The sequence below is a fragment of the Eleginops maclovinus genome, chromosome 6, assembly GCF_036324505.1.
Source record: "Eleginops maclovinus isolate JMC-PN-2008 ecotype Puerto Natales chromosome 6, JC_Emac_rtc_rv5, whole genome shotgun sequence".
In the NCBI taxonomy this organism is placed as follows: Eukaryota; Metazoa; Chordata; class Actinopteri; order Perciformes; family Eleginopidae; genus Eleginops; species Eleginops maclovinus.
Genome location: NC_086354.1, coordinates 3,829,385 through 3,850,302, shown reverse-complemented (window position 1 = coordinate 3,850,302; position 20,918 = coordinate 3,829,385). Strand labels below are relative to the sequence as shown.

Genomic DNA, 20,918 nt, shown 5'->3' with positions numbered 1-20,918 from the left:
AATAATAGTAGCTACGTCATGACGTCAGTGTTTACATAAGAGTAGTGCAGGGATAACGTATTCCTAGGCCAACCTGAGAGGTAACAGCTCAAGGCCTCCCTCCATAAAAAACAATGGGATTTTGCCATTGGATTCTGGCATATCTTTAAAAATAAGCTCTGTAGCTAAGTCATGTTTATGATGACTTCCGGTGAAGAGAGTGACCAACATGGCTGCTTAGCCCTTTGCTCGGCTCCGCTGAGCTACTCTGCCCCCATGCCAGTTATAACACTTGACCAAATTTTGCTAAAACAGTTTCAGATAGTGTCATAAGCCAGGATGTCGCAGGAACCGAAGCAAAATCCACCTCGACCATCAACAAATGTAAAGAAGAGCCCGACAGAGATGGAAGCTCAAGTAGGCGGACAGGCAACACGTGCCGACGACACCAAATCTGAACTTGCTAGCATCAACCGCCTCCCAAGAGGGATTGCAGCAGATGTGAGCAGTATGAAACTGGGTCTGGAAGAACTACAGAGCACGGTGGAGAAGCTTGGAGGAAGGATGTCGGTAGCCTGGCTATATCAGCCTATAGTCGCATATTAAATCACAATTGCAATATTGAGGAAAAAAATCGCAATTTTCCATTTTCCAAAATCGTTCAGCCCTAATTGAGAGACACCTTTTAAACTACGGCTGAACGATTTTTTTTCTGAACTAATTGCGATTTTTTTACTCAATATTGCAATTGTGATTTAATATGCGATTATTTTTTCAAGGTCCTCTTCTCATGTATTTTTCAACAAAGACAAGCAATAAATCAATCGTGATTACAATCGTGAATCTGCACAATACCTGACGTTGCGCAGCATCTTCCTTTTTAAAGCCAAAATAATCGTTCAGCCCTATTTTAAACCCTCACCCTATCCATGCTTTTATTACGCAAATAAATGGGGTCACCCCTTATGATAACCCAGTTCTCGCCCTTTCACAGGAAACATGGAGAACCGCACACAAGATCACGGGCTCAAACCCTGCTTTTACTTATAAAACATCATTGTGGCATAACACACATTTTAAAATACCTGGGTGGTTGAAGTTGGGAATTGTTTATATTGGGGATCTATTTGATGGAGATCAATATATGTCCTTCGAACTATTAAGGAAAAAGTATAGACTCCCAAGTAGGGATTTTTGGAAGTATCTGCAGCTACGGAGTTGTATCCTGACACGCCTTAGACAATTACCACTTATTTCAAAAACAGAGATACAGGACAGGCTAGAAAGAGGTTGGCACTTAACAACTAAAACATCATGCTTTTATAACCTTCTGAGAGAGTCTCATGCACCCAAATTTGCAGGCCTTAAGAGATGCTCGGAGAAGGACATAGGGGAAGAGATAACTGGTGAAACATGGGGGGAAATTATCGGGTCATGGTTTAAAGTTTCAAGGGAAATGCAGACACGTCTGCTTAATTATAAAATCATCAATAGAACATACTGGACCCCAAGTAAAATGGCACGGATAGGACTCAGAGACTCAGACTTGTGTTGGAGATGTGATGCTGTATGTGGCACTCTCCTACACATGTTGTACTCATGCCCCATGATTGATATCTTATGGTCAAAGATTATTGCCTTCATTAATACGGTGATGGCTTCCTCTCTGGTACAGGGACCAATGCTTTGCATGCTAGGTATGGTACTGTAGGAAAGTGGTCTGAATGCCTACCAGATCTCATGGTGCAGAATAGCCCTTATTACTGGATGTAGGATAGTGTTGCGACACTGGAAAATAAAGGGGATATATCCCTTAAGGAATGGATGGATGAAATAGCAAAAATCTCCTCCTATGAAAGAGTATGTTATAAGATGAGGGATAGAATAGATATTTACATGAAAGTATGGGGCCCCTTTGTGGCGGCGACTTGAAGTGCTGAAGAGTTCCACCCTTTCAAATAATTCAAAACACAAAAATGAAGCAATGATATGATGAACTATGTATTTGATGTATAAATATAAGGTGTGCATACTGCGTATCATGTATATCGTGTATATCATGGAGGATGCTCTACCTCTGTACCATTCCCTTTGTCCGGAGCTGTGCTCATGTAGATCTTATTCTTGCGAGCATGATTTCCTTGAAGAACAACTTCTCCAACTTTACACTGTTCTCCAGAGTGACATGGTTAATTGTTTGCCACTGCGTTTCAGTGGCATTTGCCAGGAGCTGGAGATGTACACCGCTCATCTACCTACATTTAGCCTAACGTGTACCAGCTGTAGTAGTCGTAAGTAGTTATCCACTGTCGCACAAGTACTATCCCCTGATGTATATTATCTGAAAAACTGACAATGTTTGGCAACAATGTGGGTATTGTGGGCAGTGGTGGTGAAGTCCATAGGGACTTGGCTTGGGAACCGAAAGGTCACTGGTTCAAGTCCCTGAAAGACCAAGTGCTACTGAGGTGTCCATATGGTATTAGTGATTTGGAAATAAACATTATTTAAGGTTTTTGGTAAAATGTATTTGTTTCAAAAGCAGCTAATGTACAGTCAATGACAAAAAAACAAAAGTACCTTTTTCAAGACCACAATTCCCTCTTGACTTTGGCCACTAGAGATGATGTCAAACATGTTGCCCTCTTCTCCTGGAACAATGGTATAATCCACCTCTGCATTGGCACCAGCATCCTGATCATAGGCTCGAATCCCTCCGACTGCTGAGCCAACTGACGCAGACTCTGGCACCCGCAGGTGGAAAATACCTGAGGAGATGGAAGAAGAGAGGGGAAAGGGTGAAAAATAAATTAAGACCTACTCAAGAAAGAACCTGAAGTCTGATTTGATTCAATCATCTAATCAGACACAACAATCATCGACCTTTCATCCACCTAACAGCCAACCATCAGACTCATGTTCAGAGGCTCTTACTCTTAGCGAAGCGAGGCGGGTTGTCGTTGACGTCGCCAAGGGTGACGTTGATGGTGGTAGTGGAGGCCAGCCCCCCCAGCTGACCTCCCATGTCCTTGGCCTGGAGGAGAACCTGGTACTCCCCTTTCACCTCCCGGTCCATGTTGGCAAGAGATGTCCTGATCACTCCTGGAGGAAGAGGAGAGGTTTAAAACGAGTACACCTTATGATTGTTATGATGAAGTGGCCTTCCATATAGAAGGATAGACATACACTTTGGATTCTGACCTTCATTAGGACACAGTGTTATACTTTGTTTAATCAAGCTCTAATTAGGCTTAAATGCCCCCTGCCTCTCTATTCGCAGCCTTTGATCAGGACTAAACTGCCATGGAGTCCCACAATCAGGAGAAGTCATTTGAAGAGTAAAAGAATGGTGTGATTAAGGCAAGGACGGTTAAATATACAGATGAAGGGCAGACAACTGATAGTGTCCTTAAGTATTCAAAGCAAGGTGAAGGACTTGGAAAAGTTTATAGGAAAGATACCTTGCTTTGATTCAGTTGTTAGAAAGGTGAACTGTGGTGCTTTACATTTTCTAGTTTTGAACTTGATTAAATGTGGATAACTATATCAAGTCAGAAATCCATCTGAAAGGGAAATATCCTTTAGACCCAGGTTAAGATATTATTTAAAACTAGACAAAACACATTATTGTAAACTGCGGCTCAAGTTAAAGCCATCTTTACTGCAACTGTATCACACATGACATTATCAGGGGGGTCCAAGCTCAGTGTTATTGGGGCACTGGGACCTTTTCTATACCATGTATTTGCTAATCCTGGACCATCAGAACTTTCTCTTTCTGCTGTTACAGAGGTTGGACCCAGCAGTGCTGCTCAGAGAGTCCCGGCACAAGGGTTGAAGCTAGCTGAGTTTAAGTTGTTCGGTGTTTAGCGAAAGAAAGTTTGGAAAATCTCTCTGGAGGAGCAGTGGTTGGAAACTGACAACATCACAAACACTTAATGACTTAACGAGGACCAGGTGGGGGGAATACATCTCCACTCTGGCCTGGGACCACCTTGGAATCCCCAAGTCAGAGCTGGTTAACGTAGCCAGGGAAAGGGAAGTTTGGGACCCCCTGCTGGAACTGCTACCTCCATACCCCGTTCCAGATAGGCGGTTGTGAATGGATGGATGAATGGATGGATGGATGGATGGACGGACGGACGGATGGATATAGGCCAGTTAGCATGACTCCCATCATGGCCGGTCTGGGCTCCGTCAAATGAATGGAGAGGGAAATAGCTCTGGTTTCTGCTTATAGCAACTTCTACAAATGTTAGCCTATAAGGATTTAAATATTATATAAGTGTGCACTTCTGAACGTGTTTTAGAATTGGGAGCCCCTCTCAGCACCCTGACCCGGGGTGTCTATGCTTTGACAGCTGAGAGTGTGAGCTGTGGGTTCACGCTCAAGTCACATATCTGTTACACAACTGTTTGACTAACCGGGTTTGTCATGAAAATTGAATGTCCAAGTGTTAACATCTCTTACCTGTCTTAGGGTCCACAGCGAAGTAAGGCTGGCCATGAAGGATGCTGTACACGATGCGGGCACTGTTACCATACGTGGGGTCATCGGCATCTGTGGCTGTCACCTGTGTCACATAGGTTCCTACAAGCACACACACAGACACACTCATATGTTTCCATTTTTAACAGAACAGACAAATACATCTTTGTAATGAAACACGAGAAAACAAGGTTATAATCTCAGGGAAACTATTTTACGAGATCAGAAAATATGTTTCTTATTTTCATGAGAAAAAGCAAAAGTTTTTTTTCTATTTTTAATTCATAACACCTACAATTATTGCTATTTAAAGATAATGAGTTCCTTTTAGTAAAGCACAAAGTAAATGCCATCTTTACAGGGCTCCTGTGATCTTCAAACTCATTTCAAACTTTAATAACACCAAAGAAACTTGAGTATATTAGCATACAGGTTTTCAATAATTAAGCCTTAATTATGGAATCAGACTGACACTGTCAAGGAGCGAACTCTGAGGCATGAACCCAAATGCAAAACTCGGACACGGTAGGTCTTCAAGAAAAAAGTATTTTACTGAACACAGTAAAAGAACTCAAAATCACTCCAAACTAAACTGGATCACAAAACAAAATCACTTTTTCGAGGAGAACTAGAAATAAATGCAAGCCACTGCAAAAGGCTACTGGGACGTGGAATACGCTGGTGCGTAGGCATCAAACAGATAAGATAAGATAGGGGGACACAGGTGGAAACAATCAGGGCGGGGCAGACAATCACAAGCGCAGGTGACACACCGAGGCAGGGAGCACAGCGACCTGAAACGAGAGGGAGACTTACTTTTCAAAACAAGACATGGGACAAGACAGGACAAAAAGTAATTTAACTGATAGAACTTAAATAGTCTTTCTGGACATGACAGACACACATTAACAAATATACTGCAGGAGCATCTGTACAAAGCTTCACTGGGTTTATCAATATTATTATCTTTTAATTGGTTGGCTGTTTTTTTAAGAAACAGCATAGAGCTGTAGCTACAGCTAGCATACTGTAGGATTTTCCAAATGCATCAGCCTTTGACACAAACAAAATAATTGAACCTGTGCAGCATGAGGCTCATTATAAAATATTAAAATATATATAATATAACAGAAACTTGAAAACTTGCCAATTGTATTTGTGTAATATCTAGTCAGAATATGTCTTTACACTTGATATAAGACATAATACCTTAAGAAGTAACAATGCAGTGAGATATAGGGTCTTGTTTCTGGACAATGTATGTTATGTATCTTGTTAAAGGCTCTTATTTTCAGTTGTTCATCAGAAGAAACATTTTTTCCTTTACATATTTATTGCAAAACCCCCAACTAACATCAGAAAACCTTTGAGCATTTGTGCTTATTTTCTAACGCAACATTTCCTGATCCTGGAAAAAAAAATAGTTCAACATAAGTTTTCTCCGCTAATTCATCTCAGTATCCTCATAAATCTTACCAAGCAAATTTTCACTATTGGCAGATCTTTTTAATTATTACTAGCAAAAATACCTTGTGTTCATGATGTCTTTACTGGTCAGGAAAAGAGAAATATGGCTGTCTGCATCTCTTAACAGAGGTTTCCTCATCGGATTATGTTTTCTATTTTATGGATATGTGTTCTGTTTGCTACCTTAGCTAATCCGGTATAAAGTTTGTTGCTGTATGTTACTGCAACAGAGACACACTGGGGTGACACTCTGTTCTCTTAGAGCACTTTGGGTCTCAGCTGAAGCATTAACAGCTTAGAGCCTAAAGACATTGACTGTTAAATTACCTCTCAGTAATGGCATTTAGCAGACAGATGGACCACTAAGTCTGGCTTAGTGCACTGTGTGTGTGTGTGTGTGTGTGTGTGTGTGTGTGTGTGTGTGTGTGTGTGTGTGTGTGTGTGTGTGTGTGTGTGTGTGTGTGTGTGTGTGTGTGTGTGTGTGTGTAGCAGATATAACTTAATTCACCCTCTTTAACTAGTAACCCTAACCCTAAGGAAGTACAATTCTGTCCTATGATTTTTTGTCGAACAAACCAAATTCAGATTGACATTTCTTTTTTTTAATCTTTTCACTTTTTAACAATTGCTCAGATTACAGTTTGTTTCAACATGTAATTATTACTAATGTTCTTTAATAATTTAATTACACTTCTAAAATGAAAAATTCCATCCATTTTCAAATGTTGTGCAATTAGATTTTTCAGTACCACTACTACTACTACTAGACTACCCTTATAAAGGGTTTACGAATAGTTTTTAATTTATTTATTTAGTAGGCTGTGAACACTTTATAAATCATTAATAAGCTTGGGGGGAGAATCAACTCAGTGAGCAACAGATACAGGATGCTGGCTGATGAAGAAGACGGAGTAAGCTAGGTAGCCAATATAAGGCTTAGTGTTGATGTGTGAAAACTATGTTATAAATGGTTCTTAATAATTAATAAAGTGTTTACAACCTAATAAATAACCTAATTATAAAACCTTTATGAATCCTTTCTGAGAGTAGTCTTATTGTAAAGTGGTACCAATTTTTCATTGTTCACAATGTTGATCCCTAAGGATGATGATGTCATCTCTTTATTCCATCTAACACATTCTAAAGTATTATACCACAACTAATACCCGCCAGATTCCATGACGTGTATTCTATTCATGACTCAAGGAATAAACTCTAATGCTCATGGTGACCCTCTTACCTTTAATCTAATGCTACTATTGCAAAAATGTATGCTGACAACAGCTAAAGCTTCCACTTCCTCTAGTGTCAAATGTTTTTTTACGTTTGCACAGCGATGTTCAGATTTCTATGAAAGTCTCTGTGGACATTTGCTGGCCCCAGGACATGAATGCTAATGTGTTTTGGTACTTTTTGAATTTCTCCAGGCCACTTTTGATTTTAGTGTTTAATAAAGAAATCTGCGAGTCAGATTTGAGAAAACGGTCAACATGATTTACTCTCAATAACTTACTGGAATCATTTAGCTTGTTGCACATCTAAGTTGAATACTTGATTCTGATTGGTCAATGTGGACAATCCAGAGGTCTGTTATTTCCTCCTTAGCAGATGGCTGCACTATGCTTAGTCATATCAAACCCCAGAAAGAGGTCTGGTTAATTTAACATCAGCTGTGGACAACAGAAAACACAGTGGGATACTCATTAAATATTCATTTGTGTATTTGTGGAGAGTACGACACATTGGATTCATGATGGCTAAACTGTCCCCAGTAAAGGATGTCAGAGAAATCAACAGAAGACAGGAAGTAAACACAAACGATAACAGCAGAGGACAACAGACATTTCAGAGGCTCACACCCCACACATTTGTAATTGGTAACTTTAAAATAGTGAAACATTAACAGTGGCACAGTCTATTTTCTGGAACACACCACAGTAATGAGCCATGTTTACCCTCCAAGCGACATCATTTATTTGAAGCTTGGTTGCTATACCCAGTAAGAGCAGTTAGTTACACTCCTTCCATTTTGACATTGACTCACATCATTAATTGTCTTTTTATGCAGATGATTAGGTAACATATGTTAAGAGACGCTTCATGTCCCACCTGTTGGAGACATCTCGGGGACACTGGCGCTGTAGGGACCGTCGGTGAACCGTGGCTCGTTGTCATTGATATCCTGCACCTTGATGATGAACTCGGACTGTGGCTCCAGAGGGAGGCCTGTGTGCATGTCAACAGCCTGGGCCTTCAGTGTGTAGTAGGACTTATCCTCCCTGTGAAATATCACATATTTCATTAATGCACCAGTGTTGACATGTCGAATAGACAGACTTTGAGCACTAAAAACTAACGCCACTAACACACACATGGGTAACAATAATTACCCATGTAACACACTTACGTTACCGAAATGTAATTATTGTTACCCATGTGTGTGTCGGGACTTTAATTTCAACCCTTTAAAACAGTAATTAAGGAAACTGACAAGAGATGACTTGGTCATTTGAGAATGCACTGTGTGCGTTTGCTGCCTCTACTCCTGATCATAAATTATGCAGCAGCTGTCGACAGTTATTACACCAAAGAATGCTCTATTAACAAGTGCTGATGTTAGCTTTACTAAACCAGCTGGCTAAATGACCTCAATGTGAAAAATGGCAAGGTGAGCTATACATCATACACATGCTAGTCACCAGTGTTGGGTGTAATGCGTTACAAAAGTAACAGAGTTACAGTAACGCATTATTACTTCTGAAATGTGGGTAATATAATACCTGTTACAATTCTCAGTAACGCAGTTACAACACATTTTAACCCGAAATGATGTGGTGTTTTGTTTCTAAGAATTCACAAACATCACAAGACATTCCGACACCAGAGAAACAATTGTGAGGGTAGAATAGTAACTCAGTAAGCCTGTTAACTATTGGTTAAGAGGGCTGCAGGAACAGATTCACAATGCAGAGCTGCAGGCTCACAATGCAGAGCTGCAGGATCAGAATGCAGAGCTGCAGGCTCACAATGCAGAGCTGCAGGCTCACAATGCAGAGCTGCAGGCTCAGAGAAAGGAACAGAGAAAGACAGGAGTGCGCGCAGGACAAAGCAACAGAAGGTCACTTTCTCTGGGTCTGCTGCTTGAACCCTGAGAAGTTGAGAGACTCGTGGCAGAGTGTTGGAGATCTGCAGCCTCTGTCCTCTGTGGAATCGCCGGCTTTTAGAAAGCTTGTCAGCAAATCCCCGTTAACACACCAATAACAAGGTGAGCTAACACTGCCATAGAGACTCGTTCATATACAGCAGGTCACAGGGCCGTGCAGAGGCTCCACTGACATGTTATTAATAACACACAGAGACGTCATGTTACCGGTATCACATATTATTCAGCCCACTTAAATGGAGCATGAGTTTAATTTCAGCATACTGCCATAGATAGATAGATAGATAGATAGACAGACTTTAATTAATGAGCTGCAATAAATATAGTTTATGTTACAGTATAGGACACAAAAAGTGAGAAAGAAGGGCAAATACTTTGTTCCTATGTTTTATTCTGCATATGTAATGCTTGACCTGCAGAAAATGGTATAGCATTGACACTGACGACTAACTAAAACATTTTGTGAAACTAACACAATTTTGGAAAGCAAATTCAGCGAAATGCGTAAGGTAACTGTTCAACTCTGCTTTTACATTACAATACATAAGTGATGTACTAGGAAAGTGTACTTGCACACATCTGATTGGCCAATGCAGGACGTTGCTGGGTGAAAAGACGTTGAAGCAGATGCAGCTTTCTGACGGATGATACGGAGTGCTATGTTTGCGTGAATTATGGAACGTTTTTTTTTCCCAAAGTGCTAACATAGATCTTGTACATTATATTGGATACAGTTTTCTTTTGTGTGTGTAAATAATATTTCCACCTATTGTTGATCTCTGTAGTCAAGAGAAAATATATGACTACAAGGGGAAGATGGCAATGACACAGTTCCCATTCTGTTCAAACGTTTATAAGTAATATAACTTATAAATAAGTAACACTTCTCTCTTCTAGACAGCGTTCTCTTTATTCGGAGCAATAACGTTCCGATGATGATGGTCTGCTTGAATTAAAGGGATAGTTTGTATGTTTGAAGCAGGGTTGTAAAAGGGACCTCTCCATAGGTACAGCATGGAGTGGTGCAGTGATGATTTATTTTTGAAGGCGGACCCTGATGTTAGGATCACAAGGGTTCTGTTTTATATTCTTCAATAAAAAATGAAATAAAATAAAATTAATGAGTAGGTGAATTAAATAGAAAATATTTTCTGTTTATTTTTTATAATTGTTTTCTTTTATAATAATAATATAATAATGATGAAATAATGAAAGTATATCTATTTTATGAAGTAAATCATGTATTAATACAACGCCATGTGCTTGCATGAAATGTACCCCTGTACCCCTCATGTTATTGTCCTGTTCTGTATGTGATGTGTGTGACCCATATCCTTGTCTTTCAGTATGTATAATACAATTTGAAAATTAAAAAAAGGACGACCCTGACAAAAAACAGTGGTCTTTTTCCATTGGATCGTGGGAAATGGTAAGTGCGCAACACATGTTGATATGATATTTTACACGTTATGATTAGCAGAAACTCCTCTTATTAACACCACTTAGTGATTTTTTAAGCACAAATGCAATCTGCATATGTAAATAGCTAAAGTTAGGCTATACATCACTGTGAGATGACTTCATGTAACCACCGCCAAGCTAAAGGAAGCTCATGTTTGGCGTGATGATGTAGTAGTGTCATTAAGCCACTGTTTGTACAGTATGACACATGGAAAATTTGAACATTGACAAGTGGAGTAATTACAGAATATTTTATGTCGTAGAACAAAACACGAACATTACTTCAGTTTAACCACTTTCAAAAACCATTGACTTTGAGATGAGGGAACCAGAGGTGGTTAAATGCTGACTCATTTCTTGGTTTGACACTCATTACTGCCCCACTTCATTTCCTACATGATTACTGCATTGTTATCATTATAGACTGGTACTGACCTGTCCAGCCCCACCAGGGCATGTATATCTCCTGTGATCTGATCAATGGTGAAGATGTTCCCCGCTCCCTCTCCTGACAGAGTGTACTTCACTGCGCTGTCTCCATGGTCCATGTCTGAGTGGAGCTGCAGCAGGGGAAAAACAGAGAAGGACAGACAATAAATCATGTAGCTTCTAACGCTCCAAATACAGCAGAAACCAGTTACAATAAAACATCAACTACTATATACTCATTTCAAAATAGAACATATGTTGTTTATTTAAAGGCCTACTGAAACCTTTTTCTTTTACTTACATGGGGATAGCAGTTCAGTTCTATGTATATTACTTGATCGTTTGGTGACATTTCTTTTATTTTTGGGGAGCACGTACAAGCAGAATAATTGACACGAAAAAACGATTTTTATCAGCCGGTGAGGACCTTCTCAAAACAGTCTGTACCGGTGTTGCAACCATGGCTAGCAGTACCAGTGATTTCAGCGAAAATGTGTCTGTTTCTGTTGGTGCTGAACACGATGAAAGCATCAGTGAGCTCTCTGATGCCCCTGAGCCGTCATCAGATGGAGAAATCGACGTGGTAGAGCCACTGGGGGTCCAACCATATATGTTTGAGCCAGCAGTGTCAGACGCTGGGAGTGACAGCGACAGTGGTGAGGACGATGGAGCCGGTGGAGGGATAGACCACGATATAGATCGCCTACAAAATACAGAATGGTAATGAGTATTCCTTTTGACCCTGGCCTGTTATTGTTATTGTTTTCTTTAACCCGTCTACTGCCTTGGGCGACATCAGTCACCAAGATTCTAAACTGCCTCCCAGCCCTAAGAGTCCTAAGCACTGCAGCCTGCCTGGGGCGAGATACAGCGCCCAAACAGCATCATGTGTAGAAACGTTGTTTAAACCAATCAAATACGTATTGCTAAGTTGTTATACCCTTTGGGACCCACGATAATGCACAACCAGTAGACAATCGTGCCATTGGCATAGTGAAACTGAAAGGAGTCCATTTATTAACAAATAGTAATAATAATGTCAATGACCAATACAACAGTCAATTATAGATATATATAGATTAGACACATGTGGATTAAATGAATATTAGCTGCAGAAGGCCACAATGCATCGATTCCCACTCACGATTTTCGTCATTTTAGCCTAGAATGGACAAAGCAAATCACGACGAAACACACCGGCAACAATGGACGCCAAACTTGTAGTTACACTTGTGAGGTCAGGACGGAGCTCCGCCCCCAAGGGTCTCAGACAAGAACATTTTCAGGGATTTCCTGACACGCAATTTTAAATAATTAATTACTCTGTTAATTCGACCGCAATGACACGGGTTGCAATGATATATGTTATTCAGTTGTATATGTACTATTCGACTGCGTGGTGTGTAGTGCTGCACTTCAGTAGGCCTTTAAAGCTTTGATAAGTTCAAAATGAATTATTGTAATTTGCAGCATCTGTTGTCTTTGCTAAAGACTCTTCAGAGAACCATAGCGGCAAAAGATGTATCTGCAAGGCAAAGAAGACTTTATAGGCTGATTATATAAAGAAAGAAAAATGAGAGATTTATTCCATTTTAAGTTGTTTTATATATATATATATATATATATATATATATATATAATAATACACACACACAAGTGGAAACACAACACACACACACATCATTTACTTTAAACCTTACTGAGAAATAATGCCAAATCTTACCTTGAACAAAACTGATCAAGGATAGGAATTTCATTTTGGGCAGGAGAACACGGATCACACACACACACACACACACACACACACACACACACACACACACACACACACACACACACACACACACACACACACACACACACACACACACACACACACACACACACACACACACACACACACACACTCTTTCCTGCTTGCTGCATTCTGCTAAAAGAATAACCTTTTATTGTGACAGATGACCAGTGAGGAGAGAAATCCAGGGAGGTTCCACCTCAACCTCTGGGGGGTAGTGACGGGACATGATTAAAATCTTGCCTAGGGCAGCACATTGGTCAGGGCCGGGCCTATGTGTTTGTGTCTATATATATCAACTATACTCAAAGGGTGACTTAACAAACTAAACGTCACCCAACAAACATTAGCCGCCTTTGGCTTAGCGTTGGTGACTCGCAGCAATGCCACCATGATGCATTTCCCTTATAGCCAAAAGTTAGCTTTTCACTTCTGGCAATTTACGCTTCAAAAACTCATAACGTGGTGTTAATATAATATCTTTTTGAATAAAACATGTCAGTATCATACACCTGTGTTTGCCACGGAGCTTATTTTCTGCAATATTCTAAAATCTAATTGAAAACCCTGCATCACTCCATCATCTCAGACAGATTGAGCTCCAGGTGGAGCGGGGCAGTGGATCACCTCGGGTGGCCTGTTTGCCTGATACAGGAAATGGGTAATTGATAGGACTTGATGTGTTGAGTCCATAATCTTCTGAACCAGCTGCCTCCTCAGGTCCAACAGAGGTTTAAGCACGAAAACCCAGAGTTGAGGAAGGTCATCTTATTCTCCTGCCACCCTTCTTCCACGTAGCCCCCCCGCTTCTCATCAAGCTGTGAGCTTTTCTATTAGCACCAGCAGCAGATTACCCTGGGTGCAGGGTGGAGCTAGTTTACTACGTCTGACAGCCTTTCACGAGTCTGTGGTAGCACCAGGGAGCTCAGAGATGTTTGTTGTAGAAATTACTACTAACCAAGTACTTTGGCCTAAGTAAAAGTAGTAAAACTTTAGTGTAGAAATATTCTGTTACAAGTCAAAGTGCTGCATTTAACATTTGAAAAGTAAAAATGATTTTTTAAATTGGTAAATGAACTTCAAATATCAAATCTTGGAGAACTTTTTCGGAAAAATGTCGATTTATGAAGTATTATTTACTATATCACTGGATTAAAATGAGTGATGCATTAATGTGTTCATCATTTTAAACAGCATCTAGTAAAGTTGGAGCTAACTTTTAGAACTTTTGTACTGGTAGGTATCACGTGATTTATAGTTTTTAATAATAACATAATCATCCCAAGGAACTGATATTGTTAATATTAAATAAAAAGGAAGGAGATCAGTAGCATAAAATGGAAATACTCAAGTAGAGTACAAGTCACTGTACTTAAAGGGGCCCTTTTTTTGCAAATAAGACTGAAAAATGGTCATAAAAGGCCTCTTTAAATACAGTGTTTGATTAAATATACTTAATAACCTTTCACCACTAATACTTATGTATTAAATGATGCTTTCATGTTGCATTATAGGAAGCATGGAGCATTAGATTACATTTTATTAGTTGGTACTTTAATATAAAACCACAATAAGTGCATTTAAACATGTGGACACAACCCCAGAATTGTCCTTCTTATTGATTTCCAGAGCCTGGTTCTTCCTTAGGAGTAACAACAGATAATCTCTGCTGCCTCAATCTGCACAATTGTGGAAGTTTGTGACAGATATTTCTACGTGTCAGTTTTACAGTTTCCCAATCACATTATGGGAGGATTCTCTCCCAGTTTGATATCACAGTGACAAGGAGCTGATCCACCACATGGAACATTATTAGCAATAGCTACAAAATGATAAGCTGGGACAAGCATGTACTGAGTATTAATTCATTATTGATTCATAATGACGATGTAACTGTGAGCGTAATGTACAATGACACGAAAGCTACTAGAGCTAAATGTACGGTGATGTCACACACTGATGTGAGAAAGCAGCATCATGATCTGAGACTGAGGAGGTCAGATAGGCACACACTTTATTATTTATTGCCTCATGAAAAAGTAAGTCTCTTTCAGTGAAAGTCCCCATCATCTTAAATCAGAGCTTTTTATCCATCCCTTGAATCCCTTTTCAACCAAAGTGGTTTCAGCGCTGTTAGCCTTTAGAAACGGCACCATGTTGCCCAATATTGTCAATTTATGCTGAAATACCATTATATCACATAATATCACATGACTGGTGGGACATCCAGTGGCAGTGACTGTTAGGAGACAGTAAGATATACACCATTGGAACACAAGTGACCTCCCACTCCAGCAGTCTGTAAATGCAGCTAAATCATAGTGGCTAACAATCAGCCACGTCACTCCGACTCAGTCCGCCATCGTTGTTATTGTGAGCGATATTCCCGCTGGCGTTGCAACATTAATGATGATGTCATGGGATGGCTCCTACAGGGCTCCGGTCAGTGGAAAAGCAAACTCGTTCCTAAGCGGTTAGCAAGTTTATTCAATTCAGAACCAAGCTAGCCCCAGCACTGAACCATAACTGAACAGATTTCTGGGGAAAAGGGGTACTTTTCCCAAGTTTCAGCACCACGGACAACTCCACTCTCATCACAGGTAACATTGGTATGTTGGTTTGGTATAGTTCAGACACACAAATATACCAATATAATAATCTGAGGGTGGTTTTTCATGTTGGACTCATGCCTGGATAAGCAGCTCAATCACTTTAACCTATGACTCACATGGGCAGTTATACACGATTTTTTTCAATCCATAAGACTCATCTCATGATCATACAGGACACTTCTGGTCTGGTGTTGATTAAAATATTGATGTGTGAGGCTCACCACGTGAAGTCTGGCTCCAGGTCCTGACCTGAATAAAGCACCAACAGTGAAGAACTGAGAAAGGATTGCAGTCAAAATAGAAGCAATCCAATGAAGCTTCCTGAAGTATTAGTTTAGCTGTTGTTTCTTTTTCAGAGCTAACTCTTAACAGTGTTCATTGACCTAACAGAAGTCTCTCCGTCTCCTCTCAGTGACCTCTCTGGGACATCAAGTCAGGATGGGGATTATGAACCCAGCCAGGCCAATACCAGCTTTTTGGGTGTTTTGCTGGTTGAATCTTCAATAATTACAGTGTTGATGCCCATAGTGGTAGCCCTACAATATTCAAATCTCACTCAATAACTTGCCCTACTGTTTGCCTTTTACCTGCCAGTCTCCCTGTGCTGGTCCTTGGTTCTACTACCAAAATAAAAACATATTGACATAAATTAATATATAAAAAAGGTGTGCAAATGGATTTAGTATCCGATCCATGTGAACATGTTTTAGGTGGGGGCATGAACCCCCAGGAGTTAAATGCGTCAATCTGGTGCACTTTGAGGGCAAAATTAAGAGACTAGCTCTACGGGGTACACCTCTAAACACCCATATGAAAAGATCTGCAATAATCAAACAATTGTTTGAATATGGCCATAATCAATAACATACTGTACTATAGACAATAATACATGAACATTACATTGAATTACATAAACGTGTTTATTTATCACACAGTTAGAGTTGTGAGTGTGTCTGGGATCCTCAATGTTTCTCCTAACCTCTCTTCTCTACCTCCTCTCTCTCCTCTCTCTCCCTCCTCTCCCTCCTCTCCTCTCTCCCTCCTCTCTCCCCCTGCTCCTCTCTGAGGCAGCAGTAAACAAGTTTTAAAGTCTGTCTTATCTCATTTAACCAAATTAAATGGTTTTCTTTTCATCCAATCTCATTTCACTAACAACTCATCCTTTAAACTGTATTTTGTTTTACTCTCCTATAATGTACATTGGAATGATTTCATACTGGTTCTATTTATTCTGTTATTTTTTCTAACTTTAATAATCATAATAAGGTGTGCCTTGCAAATGTTTGAGTCTCAATCCCTTAATCGTGTGCTCTCTCTCTCACACACCACACACACATCGTGCCAAACTTGAATGACACACAGAGACAAAAAGTACCGGTACTGTACTGTATCATATTATTTTCAAGGGCTTTAATGTATGATCGGTTGGCAGGACCGTCACATCATATCAGACACAAGACCTAACAAAAAAGAATCCTCAGGCCAGCGGGCCACCTAACCTCCTGATGGCCAGTTCTGGCCTGGTCACATGGCTGCCAGACACTGAGGTAGGAGTTATGCTGTTTCTATTAGTGTGCCGATATCCCTCTTTTTTTGAAGATATTTTTTTTGGCAGAGAGTGCCTTTATTGATCAGCAGCAGCTCTGCACAAATAAAAGTTATAAAATTAAATACAAATTTTCCTTCTAATTTCTGGTTAAATGATCAGAAAAAAATGCTTCTGTCCTGGCTGATTAAGGATAAGGGTCTCACTAGCAGTGGTCCATAAATTACCTAATGCTGTTACCTAATGCTCCACCCTGGGTACTGCTCACCAACATAAACACTGTCCCAAGACCCGAACCCACCTACCCTCCCTACTGCCATATAGAACCACCAGAAACTCAACCAACACCAGACCAGAAGACAACAGAGAAGCAAACGGAGACTCAAATTTAAAAGTCAACAACCAAGAATCCAACCCAGGACGCTCCAGATCCTTGACAATAGAGGATTTCAACCTCCCACCCACCAAATTATTCACACGCCATGAACATCAGGGAGACAAAATAGTAAATTGGTCTTTTTGACCAAATCCTTATTGTGGGGACTCTAACATCCCCCGCCTTCCACCAATTCAGGACAAACAAGTTCAGGTTGACAGCTACCTGGGGGTTAACTCACTCCATGCCATCCATATAATCAGGAACAACACCCCAACATCTCCTGAACTTCATAAAGGGATATTATTATTCTGCCTCAACGACAGTGAACGAGGTAACACCACCCTTCTGGATCAGAACATCAGAAAGTTTCTACAATCGGCCAGAGCCACTTTAGGAACCTTCCACCAAACCATAACAATGACAGATCAGTCATTAATCTTCCCTCAGACCAAATTCAGACTCTTACAGACAGAGCTGCTAGGCAAGTTATTCAATTATGAATATTCACAATCAGGTCAATCCTCCAACATTTTACTGCACATAAATGGGACTGGTGAAACAGGTCTCTATTCCTTGGCGTTCATATCTCTGAGGATCTTCCTTGGTCCCTCAACACCTCCTGTCTGGTTGAAAATGAACAACATCACCTTCTGAGGAGGCTAAAGAAAACCCCATCTTTCCTCATATCCTGAACAACTTTTTCTCGCTGCACCATCGAGAGCATTCTCACCAACGTATCTCGCTGTGATTTGGTAGCTGACAGGAAAGACCTGCAACGGCTGCTGAAAACCGCCCAACACATTATTGGTTAACCGCTTCCTGCCATCGTGTACCCGGTCTGTGACATCATCAAGGACCCTTCACAACCCAACTACAGACTGTTTGCCTTCCTTCCATCAGGGAGGAGCTGTAAATATTGATGTATTCTCATCTTGTTATGTCTCTCTATTACTAGCATTTAAGGGTTGTTTCATTCCTTTTGTCCTATTTGTAATTTTAAATGTATATCCAGTATGTTGCACCTACGGGACCAGCAGCACAGAAACATGTTGAACCTTTACAATGACAATAAAGTTCTTGAAATACAAAATTGAAGGAGCCTCGGATGCCACACCAGCAAGCTCAGGAAAGTGTTTTCCACCCCACAGTAACCCCAGCCATGACCTTGGAACTACAGCACTTGCCCACCACTAATTTCATACTCCTGCACCCTATCTATATAGGCTTTATTTATAGAAATGTGTCTGTGTATTGCCCCCCTTTTGCTACTGTGAACCTGATATGTGAATATACTGTAACCTCATGCATTTGATGTACGCTGTGCAGTTTCTGGTTGGATGCAAACTGCATTTTGTTGTGCAATGACAATTAAATTGAATCTAATCTGTCACTGCACCACTGGTATAGCACAGATTCTCATTTATGCCATTCTCAATCAACCATCAGTTTATTTTACAGTGTATTAGTTTAGTCCTATGACAGTATGATACTCTGACATTATTCCCACTAAAGAGTTTCCTTTCAGGTGTGTTACTACAATATGTAGGATGGTTTGTCTTGGTAATCATCTTAAATCTCTACTAATATCCACCTTTATTAAACGGCTTAGCTGAATACTAGATTCTGATTTGCCAATTTGGACTTTTCAGAAACAGACCGCTGCAAGGGAGGCAAACCGTTGCTAGGGAGGTTCAAGGAAGTATGTATAGTCATATCAATTCAGAGAAAGAGGTCTGGTAAATTTAACGTCTGCTGCTAAATTGTCCCCAGAAAAGAAAAAACTGAAAGCGCAAGAAAAGGAAAGAGGTTAAATGACAGGGCGCTGGACATCAGAGGAATCAACAGAAGAAGACGGACTGGAAGTCAAATCTAACAGGAACACGGTATGGGCTCTGGCAGTGTTTAAAGACTGGTTGATGGAAAAGACACTGTGAAGTGGAATGGACCATTTGTTTTCTTACCAGAAGAAATAAAATCAATTTAAATCAACATTGTGCGTGGAGTCGTTGGTTGATTTAGTATGTAACCGTGTGATAAGCAGTTGAGTAGCACGATGCATGCTTCATGTCGGGTTCCTGATCACCCGGTCGGTGGTCTTTTTGATTAATGACTGCTCACTGCACATTATCCTCTACCTAAATGATCCCTTCAGTTTTCAAGTCCCACTCAAATCAAGGCTGTTAGAAAAAACACCACATGTTAAAAAGTACAAATTGCACTTACCTTTCCAACATACTGTGGGTCAGACCCCATGTACTCCTCCAGTATGAAGAACTGGTTCCACACCCATCCTCTCTTGTTCCGCTGGAGCTTCCACCTCCCATGTCTCCTCAGCCTGGTCATGTCTTCCAGAGATGGAACGTCCCTCAAAGATGCCCTCACTCTCTTACCTCCGTCACCCCACCTAGCTGACATCGCTCCAGGCTTAGTTCTGCTCTGGAGCGCAGCTTGCATGGGGGTTGGGGAGCTGTAGTCCAACAGGAAACAGTAGCCCACCAGAAACAGGAAGACATATTCCCTTGTGATCATCAGGGAATATCACAGGTAAAAAAGCTAGTAAAATCTTTAAAAATCTGGCTACTTCGAGCATAGAAATGGACATGCATCCAAAAGTGGATATGTTCTGAAGGTTGGCATTAACGAAGTGCTTCAATTCCAGTCCGACCCAATTTGTTGAAAGGGATCTGTTGTTACATCGTCCTTGCTGAAGCGATAAGTCGGAGTAAGGAGTTGATGTACTTGTGTTTGAAGTCAAACGTCTTTGGTTTGTTCTTGTGAAACCCAGATAAGCACCTTGTCTTCTCAGTCCTGAGCTCAGACACCTAAAGTTGAAGAGAAGACAATGTTGAATGTGAAAGTTCATAATTGACCTTGGGACAAAGAAATCTTATCACATGAACAAAGATTCAAAGTGAGCACTTTTTATCAACAGAAACATCAATATTATCTGTAATCTGGCCACAGACTGGATCTTTGCTGGCTCCTTTTCATAGGAACAACTGTTCATGGACCTTTTGAGGGCCAAGAGTAGATATCTACTTGGGAAATTGTTTGGTTTCATTTAAATTACAACAAAAAAAAAGAACACAAATATTTCAAAGAAAAATGTTTTCAACAACGATCTACCTCTGAAGATATGGCAAGTTTATTTATTCAATAGATCCCAACACCAGGGAATATGAAATACTTTACAGAATATAACAACATGTTTAAAGCATTAAATGGGTCCTACTGTATACCGGGTTTTTGACAATGAGTGTTTTGAGGACTCCACTGGACTGCTTTGTTTACTTCTGTAACATTGTGACATTACTACATAACACTCGCCCTTCTATTGGCTTCCATTAGAGGCTGAGGGGACAGGACATCTCTCAGCGATTGACCAATCACAACAGAGCTGGCCAGCAAACCAATCAGAGCAGACTGGGCTCTGGTTTCAGACGGAGGGTGAAAAGAGGTGCTGCAGCACAGGCAGTATGAGAAACATAAAGAGCTTTCTGAACTCTAAAGCATGGAGACATGTCCCAGGACCCCTTTAATTAACATGTTATTGCATTTCTTTAACATATGTGGGTCTATTATGTTTAATTTTGTCTTA

At 40.4% G+C, this 20,918-nt stretch overlaps 1 protein-coding gene across 1 annotated transcript in view; it reads right to left on the bottom strand.

Moving 5' to 3' along the window:
* The window catches only part of LOC134866653 (cadherin-12-like), a 57,600-nt gene that overhangs the window by 25,670 nt on the left and 11,012 nt on the right, over window positions 1-20,918 (bottom strand). Inside the window, exons 2-7 of the mRNA XM_063886926.1 lie at window positions 19,544-20,142; window positions 10,995-11,119; window positions 8,045-8,214; window positions 4,451-4,570; window positions 2,914-3,081; window positions 2,560-2,747 (exon numbers count right to left, since the gene is read on the bottom strand). Of these exons, the coding sequence (XP_063742996.1) occupies window positions 2,560-2,747; window positions 2,914-3,081; window positions 4,451-4,570; window positions 8,045-8,214; window positions 10,995-11,119; window positions 19,544-19,849 (1,077 nt within the window). The 5' untranslated portion in view covers window positions 19,850-20,142. The remainder of the gene's footprint in view (window positions 1-2,559; window positions 2,748-2,913; window positions 3,082-4,450; window positions 4,571-8,044; window positions 8,215-10,994; window positions 11,120-19,543; window positions 20,143-20,918) is intronic.